Source organism: Astatotilapia calliptera, chromosome 14, assembly GCF_964374335.1.
Source record: "Astatotilapia calliptera chromosome 14, fAstCal68.1, whole genome shotgun sequence".
NCBI lineage: Eukaryota > Metazoa > Chordata > Actinopteri > Cichliformes > Cichlidae > Astatotilapia > Astatotilapia calliptera.
The window spans coordinates 862501-875667 of NC_137435.1; the positions used below are offsets into that span (position 1 = coordinate 862501).

The 13167-nt window shown below is 45.5% G+C and overlaps 2 protein-coding genes across 3 annotated transcripts in view; both read right to left on the bottom strand.

The window, feature by feature from the left end:
• The window catches only part of pgm2l1 (phosphoglucomutase 2-like 1), a 12284-nt gene extending 9066 nt beyond the window's left edge, over window positions 1-3218 (bottom strand). Inside the window, exons 1-2 of the mRNA XM_026193005.2 lie at window positions 2842-3218; window positions 1-97 (exon numbers count right to left, since the gene is read on the bottom strand). The exon at window positions 1-97 is cut by the window's left edge and continues 71 nt beyond it. Coding sequence (XP_026048790.2) covers window positions 1-97; window positions 2842-2952 — 208 coding nt within the window. The 5' untranslated portion in view covers window positions 2953-3218. The remainder of the gene's footprint in view (window positions 98-2841) is intronic.
• A 1978-nt stretch (window positions 3219-5196) lies between these two features.
• lipt2 (lipoyl(octanoyl) transferase 2) lies at window positions 5197-13082 on the bottom strand. Of its 2 annotated transcripts, none has more exons than XM_026192891.2 (4): window positions 12956-13082; window positions 12019-12537; window positions 11815-11941; window positions 5197-9269 (listed from the first exon to the last, which is right to left on the bottom strand). In XM_026192891.2, exons 2-4 carry the CDS (start codon window positions 12325-12327, stop codon window positions 8977-8979), a joined length of 729 nt encoding a protein of 242 aa, XP_026048676.1. In that variant the 5' UTR covers window positions 12328-12537; window positions 12956-13082; the 3' UTR covers window positions 5197-8976. The 2 variants fall into 2 exon arrangements, with proteins under 2 accessions (XP_026048676.1, XP_026048677.1); XM_026192892.2 differs by having other exon boundaries at window positions 12019-12333; window positions 12956-13055.
• Window positions 13083-13167: the final 85 nt, after the last annotated feature.

Below are 13167 nucleotides of genomic sequence, written 5' to 3' on the forward strand. Positions count from 1 at the left end.
CAGTGCCGAAACTCATCCTGCTGCAGAGTCTCCGCCTCAGGTCATCGACACGTCCCGCCCCCACCAGAGACTCCACCTGAGCCCGGGTCCACTGGTTCTGCAGCACAGCATGGAAAACCATCACACCTCTGACCACACCTGCATAGGTAAAACCACACCCTCAACTCACAGCAGCTCTCACACACACACACTTATCACTGAAGCTGATTCAGGGGCAGACGTCTCGTCCCCGTGGGGAGGACATGGATATCTGGGGATGACCTTCAAACTAAACTGCACGGCCGTCATAAACACCTGTGGAAGTCCGGGTGAATACGGTCACATCACCTGGCTCAGGTGAGCCGCCCAAGCGTCTTCAGCGTTCCAGCCCTTCTTCATAAACACACTTGTCCAAAGCCTCCGCCTGCTCGGCCTCACCTCACAGACTGAGCACGTGCGGTGCACTTACAGACACACAGGAGTGAGGACGTCTCGTGGGCCTCGTTAAGCCCACCGCTGACACCAGGACGGAAACGTTCTCGCGCTGCACTGTCTGCTGTTTTTCACCTTGCTCTTTAATCAGAGCTCTTAGAACAGTCTGACCTCGGCAGCCTGAAAACTCTGGACTCAACTTTTTAAACTACCCGCCCCCCCAACAGGGACGTGAGCGCCCTGTATTCACACACAGCCAAGGTCTCAGTGGAGGGACGGCTGCATGGAAGCCACTGATAAAGAAGGGAAACAGGGAGGTTCAGGCTGTGCTCACACCAAATATTCACTCTGAAGCGTGTTAGAAACGCATCTTTATTTGTAAAGAGCAGGAACTCCATGAGACGGTTAAACGCTCTAACAAGCTGATGAAGGCCGTACGCCAAATCATTCCTGACCCTCCACTGTGACACGTGGATCACAGATTATGATTATTGTATCTGTGGCCTGCTGGAAATGTGCCGAGAGGACGACGACTGCAGGCCTAATCTCCCGACAGGAGCAAACACAGGAAGCCGAACCTTCACAGAGGTTTCATTAAAAACATTAAATGAGATTATCACCTGAGGTCGCACTCTGTGGGTGATAAAATATCACACACATTTAGAAAAGGTGCCCGGTGCATGTTTGCTGTACTCCGTGGTGGGGTGCTCACTTCCTGTCTTCATTAGGACGCACTCTGAGTGAAGGAGTCCCTGCAGGCTCACGGGCCTCGGAGCATCGGCTGATGTGCAGCCGATGCTCCGAGAGGCCGAAGGATGGACCTCATTCATGTTTCTCTGCACACAGGATAAAGATAGAGTCCAAACAGCGAGTGGGAATCTTTTCCCGGCTGCTGACATTTAAAGCGCAGTTCAAGGCAGCCGTGACCTTTACAGACCACACAGCTCTGAACACTGGGAGGGCGACACTGGGGAGCGAGGGGGGGGGGTTCAAACCCAGTCCAGTCTGAAACACTGTCACAGTGGACTTCCTCTGGTCTCCTGCCAAGCAGCGTAGCTCCGGGTTTCTTCTTGAACATGGCCACAGCTTCAAACAGCAAGTATAAAACGGTGTGGCTGGGATTAACCTTTGACCTTTCTGACGCGAGACATTAGCAATAACGAGCACAGGCAGGTCTCGCTCACAGTCAAACAGTTGTAGTTCTTGCACAAAGTTGCACCACGTCTTTGTTCTGCAACAGGATGAACCAGCGAGGTGCGGTGTTTTAGAGAAGTCCTCGCTCTGCCTTCTTCTGCAGACGGGACTCTGCGACACCGGCCTGAACCAGTGACCCATGGTGACCTATTCCCAGATCCAAATCCTCTGCCAGCATCCAAAACCTAAACTTGTCTGACTGTTCACCACAGGAGATGGAGTTCCTCAGGGATCGATCCCAGGTCCTCTGATTGTATATTTTGCTGCTGACGCGTACACAAGATTGACCCACAACAACGAGTCTAAGATGAAAGAAAGCTGAAACAAACAGCTTCATGTAAAGAACCTACACGGATGGTCGTGGTGTCAGAGCTGAAGCTACAGCGCAGCCTTCACAGACGTCATCACACACCCGGGTTTTTCTCACTGTGCACATTACAACAATAATTTCCTGCTAGATGTCATAAATGGCTGGCTTTTCCAAAACTGTACAAAAAGGATGGACTTGGCCACCTGGGGTCACCTTCTGGTCCCACCATGCTGGTTTGGGGGCCACGTATGGATGAGGAGGTGGCACGGAGCTTATTTTTCATTTGCATTTAAAGTTAAAATGGTTGTAAAACATGTTGGCTTTAAAATGTGTTTGGATCTGAGCATCATCCAGCAGCTCACGGTGACCTGGTTCCTGAATAAAGACGAGTAAAGGATCAATATTCACCCATGGATGAATGTTTATTGACCGGAAAGGCCTTTCTGACTCAATCTGCTGAGTCACGCTGCCGGTTAATCTTCCGGTAACCCACAAAGGTAATCTCCATCACGCCCCGAGCAGCCGCGGTGCTCCTGCCACCACAACTCCCCTTTAAAAACTGATCATTTTACTTTATTGTTTCGGAAAACAATTCAAGTAGGAAATACGTCTTACTAGATTTTGGGGGCTAGCTCATTCGGCTCACAGTTTCAACCTGTTATAGTTCAGACCTGCTGCAACACCGGCTTCAGGCTGTATGAAGTTTATGTTTAATGGCAAACAGCGCTGCTTCATGGATCAGTTTGTATGCCGATTTCTCCACACAACTACAATGATCTATCAAACATAACTCATAAACATGTTTCTGTGACATGTCCCTGCCCAAAAGTGGTGATATTTTAATCGACGGATTTGTCAGCGAAGTCTGGTGCAGCGCTCCCTGCTTACACCCGGCTTGGCTTTCTGACTAACGGGCACAGACTCACCCTGTCCCAGGCTAACCAGTGCTGCACCGCCTTGTCAAGCTTCGGGTCGCCAGTCCTCTGACACCTGACGTTGGCGTTCAGGTCTCCGTCGAGTCCGTTGTCGTCCTCCATGCTGACAGCTAACGCTCAAAGAGCCACACGGCCATCTGTCTGCCCGCTGTTGGAGGCTATTGGCTCCCCGGCGGCTAGCGCCTCCGACTCGGACTTCTCACACACACCGCCTGCCTGTTATGGCTGGTGCGGCTGAGCTCTCTCCGGAGTCGTGTATAATTTCCCACACCGAGGCCAAACGTTAGCGACAATGACGCCAGATCACCGCTGGAGGCCGACAGAAGCATTTTCTTTCTTACTTAAGTTACACGGAAGTTCACAGAGACCGGCAGAGGCAGGGCTCCTCATTTCCGGCTAGTTAATAAAATGAAAGCTTCACATGAAGCGGCACAAAAGAACAAAACCTTTGTTTTCATTTGTTGTTCTTTAAATATTTCACAGCATTCTCTGATATGATTAATATGCTCTGGGGTGTAGAAAAACTGTTTAAAATTCAAGGTAAAAAATTAATTTCCGGTACATTTTTGCCCACCTGACGCCAGCTTTATGAGCAATAATTGTAGAACAAGTTCAAGTTTCATTGTCATGTTCAGATAAACAGTGTAGCCACATTTATCCATAATGAAATTCTTTGGCTTGTGCTCCTCAGCTTTACATGAGCATACAGAGAGTGTGCAGTTATATTAAGAAGAAAATAACAGGAATTAACAGGATTAATAATGATAACAATGCAAAGGAGAAAAGGAGAGAAAAAAGTATTAAATATTAGAGAATTTAAGACAAGTTGGTATTTACAGGTTGTGCAAAAGTTGTGCAATGAGCATTTAAGTGGCATTTGTTGAAGTGACAGTGTGCAGAGTCCTGTGATGGTAGTGAGTGTGGAATGTCAGCAGTCTGATGGCTTTTGGGTGAAAACTGTCTCTGTCTGCTAGTGCGGGTCTGAATGCTCCTGAACTGCCTGCTGGACGGCAGCAGTGTGAAAAGTCTATGACTGGGGTGGCTGGGATCAGAGAGGACCCGCTGCGTCTTCCTCATGCAGCGCTGCCTATAAAGATCCTGCATGGCTGGCAGTTCAGTCCTGGTGATGTGCTGTGCAACAGAGTTCCTTTCCAATTTTACCAAATGAGGCACCATACTTTAGAAACCTGAACAGTACAAAAGTCAATTTGTTAAATGAAATGAAAACTGTATGTGAACGCAAAGTGTTTTGCAAAATGGACGTTTGCTTTTTTTAAATTTCCCATTACACATGTCATTTTCCTGAGGTGGATGTTCATATTAAACATGACAAAAGTTTCTAATAATTTCATTCAACTTAAGTCATATAGCACCAAACAGTCACCTCAGAGTCCTTTATAACATACAGTAAAGACCCTACAATAATACAGGCAAACAATCATATGACCCCTATGAGCAGCACTTTGGTGACAGTGGGAAGGAAAAACTCCCTTTTAACAGGAAGAAACCTCCGGCAGAACCAGGCTCAGGGAGGGGCGGGGCCATCTGCTGTGATTGGTTGGAGTGAGAGAAGGAAGACGGGATAAAGACATGCTGTGGAAGAGAGACAGAGGTTAATAACAGATATGATTCAATGCAGAGAGGTCTGTTAATACATAGTGAGTGAGAAAGGTGACTGGAAAGGAAAAACTCAATGCATAGGGTGATATGGTACTACAGGGTCATTAAGATAAGATGGGGCCTGATTATTTAAGACCTTGTATGTGAGGAGCAGGATTTTGAATTCAATTCTGGATTTAATGATGAGCAGTGAAGCTCTGGCTGCTCTAAACTTTTGTCAGATTTTGTACTTTCACAGACGTAGAAGAGCAGCCAGAGGTTAAACCTCGGTGAGGAACAGCCAATCAGAAGAAACGTTTCTTAAAGGGGGATGAGCTAAAACAGCTTGTTTCAGACAGAAGCTGGACCGACGTCCACTGTCAGATTAAGGATTATTCTGAGCTGTGAAGCAACAACAACAACAACAATCTTTATTTATTTTATAGAGCACATTAAAAAAGCCAGGGGCGTGCAAAGCTGACCTGTCCCGTTATAAATACTCACCTCGGCCATCAGTGAGACTCCGTGAGCAGTAACGGCTGCCTGACACCTTACTGGAGACCAGAGGCGGAGCCAGACATTTGAAACACCCGGGGCTTAGCCCTAAAGGGTAGTATGCATGTGGGATTTTTTTTTTTTTGGGGGGGGGGGGGGGGGGGGTTAGAAATGACTGAAAGATTAATAGGCTCTGTTTTGAGTTTTGTTCAAAAAGAATGACTTCATATAGGGAAAAATATATATCACATGTGCAGGACACCTTAAACTAGTTTTTTAATTAAGCAGCGAGGCAGAACAAAGTCAGGGCTGTATCAAGACACAAGGCCTAAACCCCAATTCAACCAGACCCAGAACTGATCCGGAATTAAAACAGGACAACAACAGTTCAAAATCAGGACTACTGAGGATTTAACCAAGACAGAACCAGAATCTGAACTAGATGATAGCAGCACTAAAAATCATCATAGACCTGCACTACACTTATTTTTTAATTCTACCAAAGTTTATATAATTATTTAGCCTTGTTGTGCAAACAAGCTGCAGAACTTAATAAATATAGAATTTGAAAAATAACAAACCTAAAAAGAAACACGAGGTACGAGATACACAAGGACCTGTGATACTGTGATACTTTTGGTAAACGACCATGTGACTAACATGTGTGTCTCACCTGCTCTTGTTCCCTCTCTTCCTCTTTGTGCTGACAATCATCAAATATACAGTTATACAGATATTTACAAACTCTTCAGATAAAAACACTTTTTTAATTGTAACATCAAATCAGACTAAATGTTTATTTTTTAGATAAATATAAAAACATGTTTGTTAACTTTAAGAGTAAAGAGAGAAACTGTCTGTATTTCTTGTAAATGGCACCAAATTGTATTCAAACTGAGCCACACTTATGGAGCTCCACAGTTCTCTTCCTGGTGTTTTGTTGACATCTCCTGATGTTCCCATGTCACAGAAACAGGCTCTGTGTTTTGCCTTATATGCATCCACAGCTGTGCCACCAGTTTACTCACATGGACTCTACGAACCAATCAGAAGCTTCTTCAGCTCAGAATGGAATCGTCTGGAGTTTCTTATTAATTTACAATAAACTTAGTGTATATGTGCTCCTACATTTGATGAAAGTGATAAAAATAGAAGCTCTGTCTCTCTTTATTCTGACATTTAACTAATTCAAAAGATATTTCAATATTTATCTAAAACAAAAGTTGACTCTAAATTGATGTTGTACAGTAAAAACTGTTCTTGTGTTTTCCATAAAGTGTAAATATCTGGTTTAAACTGTGAATATCCTGCTGTGTATTGAAGTTCCTCTTGTTTTGCATAGAAATATACTGAACAACATACAAAGCACAATATATAAAATAACATTTACCTGAGTTTTTTCTTTGAAAGAAGCCTCTAATGTCCATTCTTATATTTCAGTACATAACTGAATCATTTGAATCATTTCATTTCTTCACTACCAGACACACTGGACCCACTACAGTTCGCTTACCGTCCAAATCGTTCCACAGACGATGCCATCTCTCATCTCCTCCACACATCACTCACTCACTTGGACACTAGAAGGGGGAATTATGTTAAAATGCTCTTCATAGACTACAGCTCTGCATTTAACACCATAATTCCCTCCACACTCACCACCAAGCTGGAGCATCTGGGACTCAGCTCATCTATGTGTCAGTGGATCTCCAACTTCCTAACTGGCAGACCACAGGCAGTAAGGATGGGCGGACATGTCTCAGCCTCCACCACTCTCAGCACTGGAGCCCCCCAGGGGTGTGTTCTGAGCCCCCTGCTGTACTCTCTGTACACATATGACTGTGTGGCCACTACCAGCTCCACCACCATCATCAAGTTTGCTGACGACACCGTCGTGGTGGGCCTGATCTCTGATAACAACGAGACGGCCTACCTGAAGGAGATTAGGAATCTGGAGAACTGGTGCCAGAGGAACAACCTCCTTCTAAACGTCAGTTAGACAAAGGAGCTGATAGTGGACTTCAGCACTAAGCAGGAGAGGAACTACCAGACCCCCGTCATCAACGAGTGCCCAGTGGAGAGAGTGGACAGCTTCAAATACCTCGGAGTTCACATCACGCAGGACCTGTCATGGTCCTGTCACATCAACACCGTGGTGAAAAAGGCCCGTCAGCGTCTCTACCACCTCAGACGCTTGAGAGACTTCCAACTGCCCTCCAAGGTGCTCAGGAACTTTTACTCGTGCACCATAGAGAGCATCCTGACGGGAAACATCTTAACCTGGTTCAGCACCATGCAGGACAGACGAGCTCTACAGAGGGTTGTGCGGTCAGCTGAGCGCACCATCCGCTCCGAGCTCCCTGACCTGCACTCAATCTACAGCAGGCGGTGCCGGACCAAGGCCAGGAAGATGGTGAAGGACCTCAGCCATCCCAACAACAGACTGTTCTCTCTGCTGAGGTCAGGAAAGCGATTCCGCTCCCTGAAGACCAACACAGAGAGACTGAGGAGGAGCTTCTTCCCGCAGGCGATACGGTCTCTCAATCACACCACCACACAGTACTGACCCACACATATGGTTCTTACACACACACTGGACTTTCTGGACTTTGGTTTTGCACAACACTGGTCACTATATTCTTCATTTCCAGTTAATACTTGTACAGCTGCTGTTATTGTGTATATATTTATTTATATTTAGATTTCTTCATACATTCTTATATAGTTCTATATTGTGTATTTTGTTGTACAGTTATTTTATTTTCAACTTTAATTTATATATTTTATCTTATTCTTCCCAGTTAAATTTACCCTTCATTCTAATTTGTGTTGTACAGTTATTTCATTTTTAACCTTAATTTATATTTTATTCCTTCCTAGTTAAATTTACCCTTTTTAATTTTTCATATTTATTTCCTATCTTATTCATAGCCTTTTCCTTTTTTGTTTTCTTTAGGTCACGAGCAGTTGTCCAAGCATTTCACTACATATCGTACTGTGTATGACTGTGTACGTGACAAATAAAATTTGAATTTGAATTTGAAACCGATTTAGTCGGGGAGGGTAAGACCTGAAAATATGAAATAAACACATGTAAGCTGAGACTCTCTAAAGAAACAGCTTTGTTGTTGTTCGGCTTTTCATTTCACCATTTGTTGATTCACTTGAAGAACAAGTAACGTAATATTAGTCTAGTGATCAGTTTGATATCAATCTTTCGTGATTCACGTCATATTTACATTATTTGTACAGTACGAATGATTTGCTTTGGTACCTGGTCAAACTTAAGCTGGCTCCGTTTCTCCAACAGCGCACTCACAGGCAGCAGCTGCCCCGCCCCCTCGCTCAGTCGCTTAGTGCCTGAGCTCGGATCATACCAATATCAGGGGGGATTCACGCACAGTCGTAAATTCCCACAGTGTGCACTATGTGCTTCAAATATTGTGTGTACTTTTTGTTTTATACAGTTGTCAGCCAGGCATCTAACTATGAAAAAAATTACACTCCGGGCTTCTGACAAAACAACCCGGGCTTAAGCCCAGTAAGCCCCCCCACGCTCCGCCCCTGCTGGAGACACTCTGACACCTTTTTGTGTATTCATGTGTGAATATGCAAATGAGCTGTGAAGTCATTAAATAAACACAGATGAATGTGAACAGACCTCCTTCATCCAGCATTATAAAAACAGCTGTTAGATCAAAGAAGTCAAAGCGAGCTTTGATCCAGACCAGAGCAGCACACCTGGTCCAGCTCAAACCTTTGTTTCAGTGGGGAGGGGCTCTGCCAGTCACTGGAAGGAAAATTTAATAAATGAAAACTCAGTTTTTTATTGCAGTGTAAACTGAGGGCACTGCAGTGAGTGTTCAGGGTGTTCGCCTGTCACCCTGTGAGCCTAATATTGAAAATATCAACACCAAGACCAGAAAAGAGCTCTGAGAAGCTCCGCCCACACGCTCTCCGTCAGTTACAGGTCAGGCACTGATGATGATGATACCAAAACTGCTCAGCACGTGCATATCAGAAAGTGTGTGCTCAGTTATCCTTCAGGTTAGTGAGTGCTGAGGTTCCTGCTGATGTCACAGGCGTCGGTGACTCGCCGCCGTCCTGCGCTGCCTCAGTCAACTGACAGTTGAACTGCTGCGTGAAGGCGTGCAGCAGGTGAGGGACGACCTCCTCCACGCTAGCGTGTCTCCGCAGCTCGGCGCTCAGCGACGTCACGCCTTTCCCTTCGATCCCACACGGAACGATGTGGTCGAACCACGACAGGTCGGTGCAGCAGTTCAGCGCCAGACCGTGAGACGTGATGTAGCGGCCACAGTGTATTCCTGAAAACACGACAGCCGTCATTCAGGCAATTCTTACACAGGACGTGCTGAAGAGCAAGGAAGAGCAAGCAGCTGCGTTGGAGCCCTGCTGAATATGGTAGCGATCAAATGAAACACGCACACACTGACATAAACATGTTACCAACCTCACACCTGACCAACAGATATGAAGAGCATGTTTCACCTCTTTACCTCCGTGGGCCGGCGCACTGTTATACCACACCTGAGTCCAGCCAGTAAAACTGTTCCGTCTATGCGAGCGGCCTTTAGGTCACATGACCTCACCCTCACGCTCGCTGACAGCCTTTAACAGGTGAACAGCACCTGCAGAGATGGGTGGTCGGCCACCTGCTGCGACCCCTAACGGCCAGCAGATGGCGCTTTGTAAATAAAACTGAATTGAACTGAAAATTTTTAAACTGAGGATTTTTCACGGTGGTGGTTTCATTCTTGTCTCGATCTTTTTCCCGTCACGTGTAAGGTCCGCTCTCCTAATGACACAATAACTTAACCATAAACCACACTTGTGGCTAAGAGAAAGGACTCAGTGCGTCTGGACATTTGTGTGCCAATGAAAAGAAGGCAGTGTGACTTTGTCCATCGTCACTTAAAGACGAGGAAGTAAGAAAACAGGACAGAATCAGTGCTTTTGAATAGTGGTGCCGGAAATGGATTTCATCAGACTGAAGGACCTGCGACTCGCTTATTTCAGACACGTCACGTCTCTTCTGTTCTTCACATCAGCGTGCGAAGAACAGAAGGAAGACCGGCAGCGTTGGTTTGACACCATTATGACAACAACAGGAAGAGGCCAAGGATCAATCTTCCTACAGAATGTTTATCCACCCTTCTGTAACTGGGGCTTAAAATGAGTTTTTACTGGACTTTATGGTTTCAGCTCTATGACAGTCCTGGTTCTGGCCCAGCTGAGATCAAACTGGACCCTGATCCAAAGCGTCAGTGCTGTGTGACTGTAGGTCTATACCTCGCAGTATAAATAAAGCATCCTGAGGTGACTGTAGAGCTGGGCGATATGAGATTTTTTCATATCACGATATGTTTTTTTCATTTCAGGCGATAACGATATCTATCACGATATCAGCCAAATAACTATATTTGTAAGATTTAAATGTGCCGTTGCTCACAAGTAAAATGTGAAATAATCAGCAGCTTGTTTTTAAATATTTATTTCCCATAATAAGTTCAACAGGGTAGATGTACTTAAGGAACATGAGACTTTTTCAGATAAATAAAGGCAAATATTGCAAACTACACAAAAGGCAGCCGCTAAAGCGTTTAAGTTTCAAAATAGAACAAACGAAACAGACTAAATTGTCAATTCCACTTAGAAACAAAATATTAATTCTAAAAATAAATCTTAGTTTGTTTTACAGAAGAACAGACAAAACTGACTAACTTTTGTCAATATCAAATAAACTGAGAACTAAAAGGAAATTCTCAATCTCTCCTTGTTGTATAGCTGAGCTTTTCAAACAGTTTTAACAGTTACTTTAGTCTGACAAAAGCCGAATGATGAATTAGCGCTTCCAGTCAGAGACCGAGGCTACGTCCACACGTACACGGGTATTTTTGAAAACGGAGATTTTCCGTTTTCATTTTAAAAAATAATCCCGTCCACACATAAAGGCAGAAATGAAGGAAAACGCTGCTATGAACATGCCAAAGCAGCAGGTGGCGCTAGATTCCTAACCGTGCAGAAATGTTGGCCAATCAGAAGTCTAGAAGCCTCGGTGGGAAAAAGTAAACAAAGCTGGGGCATAGAAGCAGAACCGAGTCGTATGTGTGGAGGGACAGTAACTGTGTGTATATGTAAGCATTTAAACACTGCAGAGAGTAGAATTAACAGTATTGTAGAAATTCATTTCACTGAAACAATAACGTGGCGCGCAGTGTGACGCATGCACCAGTTTATTGTATTTCCAGACTTGCTTTCGGCACAATTTACAGTGCAGCTACTCTGTTTTTTGTCAGACTTGAAATAGCCGAAATACCTTCACACTACGGAACTTCTATGGCTCTTCCGTTCGACAATCTCTCCGGCGTTGGAACCATCATCTGTTTTCTCTTCGGTCACGCTCGGTTGATTTTTCTAGTCGGCACACTCATTTCCTCCATTACCTGCTGGCTGCTTCCCAAACAAACACACGTGCGGCTTGGCACTTGTGCTGTACGTAACAAGTCACGCGGACGTGACGCTGCGGCTGTGATTGGTTCGGCTCTGCGCTACTTAACTTGGATTGGCTGACCTTTTTTTTTTTTTTTTGAGGACAAGAGCGGCGAAGTCTATCGCGATAGCTTAATTTCTCTATCGAGTAAAAGTTATATCGCGATACATATCGTTATCGTTCTATCGCCCAGCTCTAGGTGACTGCTGCTGATGCCAATAAACCTGGTGAACTCCACCTGTAGCCTGGATTAATCAGCTGCTCGTGTCTGATTATTGGTAATTATTGGTTTTAAAAAGCAGCCACACAGTCAGTGAACACATGGTTGGTGATTCAGGCTCAGAGCGACGCAGTCGTACCGATGGCGCAGATCTTATTGTCTCCGACCCAAACTCCCGTGTGAGGGGACGTCGTAGCTCGGATGGCGAACCTGCTGCAGAGTGCGATGACGGTCTGCTCCAGCTGATCGACGTACCACCGCACGCTCTGAGAGAACAGAAAACATTAAAATAAGTTCGGCTCTGATAAAAACACACCAATCTCATTCCCACGTCAGCTCAGACCTTCTTGAAGCTGCACAGGTTCAAGACTGGGTAGCAGACCAGTTGTCCCGGCCCGTGGAAGGTGATGAGTCCTCCCCGGTTCGCCCGGGCCACATCGGCCCCCTGCAGGCGCAGTTGGTCCAGCAGGGGCTCGGGGTAGGGTTTGTGGCGGATCCCGGTGGTGTAGACCGGCGGGTGCTCACACAGCAGCAGAGCGTGAGCAGGGCCAGACCGGTGCCGGTTCACGTAGACCTGCTGCAGTCGCAGAGCCTCCTGATAGGAGACCAGGCCCAGGCGGACCACCTCCACCAGCGGCTGGCCGCCCCGCATCTGGGACTGACACCAGACCAATCCAGACTGTTAGTTGCACAAATGTTTAGTTTTGTTACTTGTAACCTGTTTAAAATGTATCCAGCCTTAAAGGCTGCATGACTAGGGGCGTGGCCACTTTGATTGACAGGTGGATGGTGACACAGGTGTCTGCTGTGACTTATACAGTGGATGGGTTCCGTCAGGAGCAAAGATCCTCCATCTGGTTATCTGAAACCAGCAGCACATTAGCTTTAGTGTCACAGCACATGTACATGCATGCTCATGTTCCCAGGACCTGAACCGAGAGTTCACAAGCTGCCCTAGAATATCGCAGTTTTTAGATTCCCTTAGTTCAGCAGAGATCCTGGGACATTTCTCCGAACATAATCCAAACGACACAAACCTGAGCTACTCACAGACAAATCGGCTGCTTCAATTCACACATTATAAACTCACAAAGCAGAAAACTAAAAATAAAATCGAGGTGGAGCTTCTGCTCGCGGGCACTGAGCGCTCTGACCTCAGTGACACGGTCAAAGCAAACCGCAGTACATCTCTGAATGGGAAGCAAATCCCTCCGCCGTGTCTCTACGTGATTATTTCGTTAGTTTATTAATTTATCAAAATACTTTATCAAAACCATCACCTGTCTAACTTCTGTACGCTCCTCTACCACGACCCGCTCTTCTTCTACAGCTGTGAGACTGATGACGTCTTCCGGTTGTACAGCGCCGTCTTGCCATTAACCGGAACCTAAAGTCTTTCATAATAAAACTGAATTATTATCGACTTATTTTTTAATCTCGCAGTTTTGTCAAATTAATAAATATCATTTCTTGAGTTGAAGAATTAGATTCA

Bases quoted from the DNA above. Each gene is read 5' to 3' on its own strand.
- lipt2 (XM_026192891.2), bottom strand. From the start codon at position 12,327: ATGCGGGGCGGCCAGCCGCTGGTGGAGGTGGTCCGCCTGGGCCTGGTC. The intron at 11,942-12,018 runs GTCTGAGCTGAC...CTGTTCTCTCAG, and splicing joins ACCTGTGCAGCTTCAAGAAG to AGCGTGCGGTGGTACGTCGA. The intron at 9,270-11,814 runs GTACGACTGCGT...TCGTGTTTTCAG, and splicing joins CAATAAGATCTGCGCCATCG to GAATACACTGTGGCCGCTAC.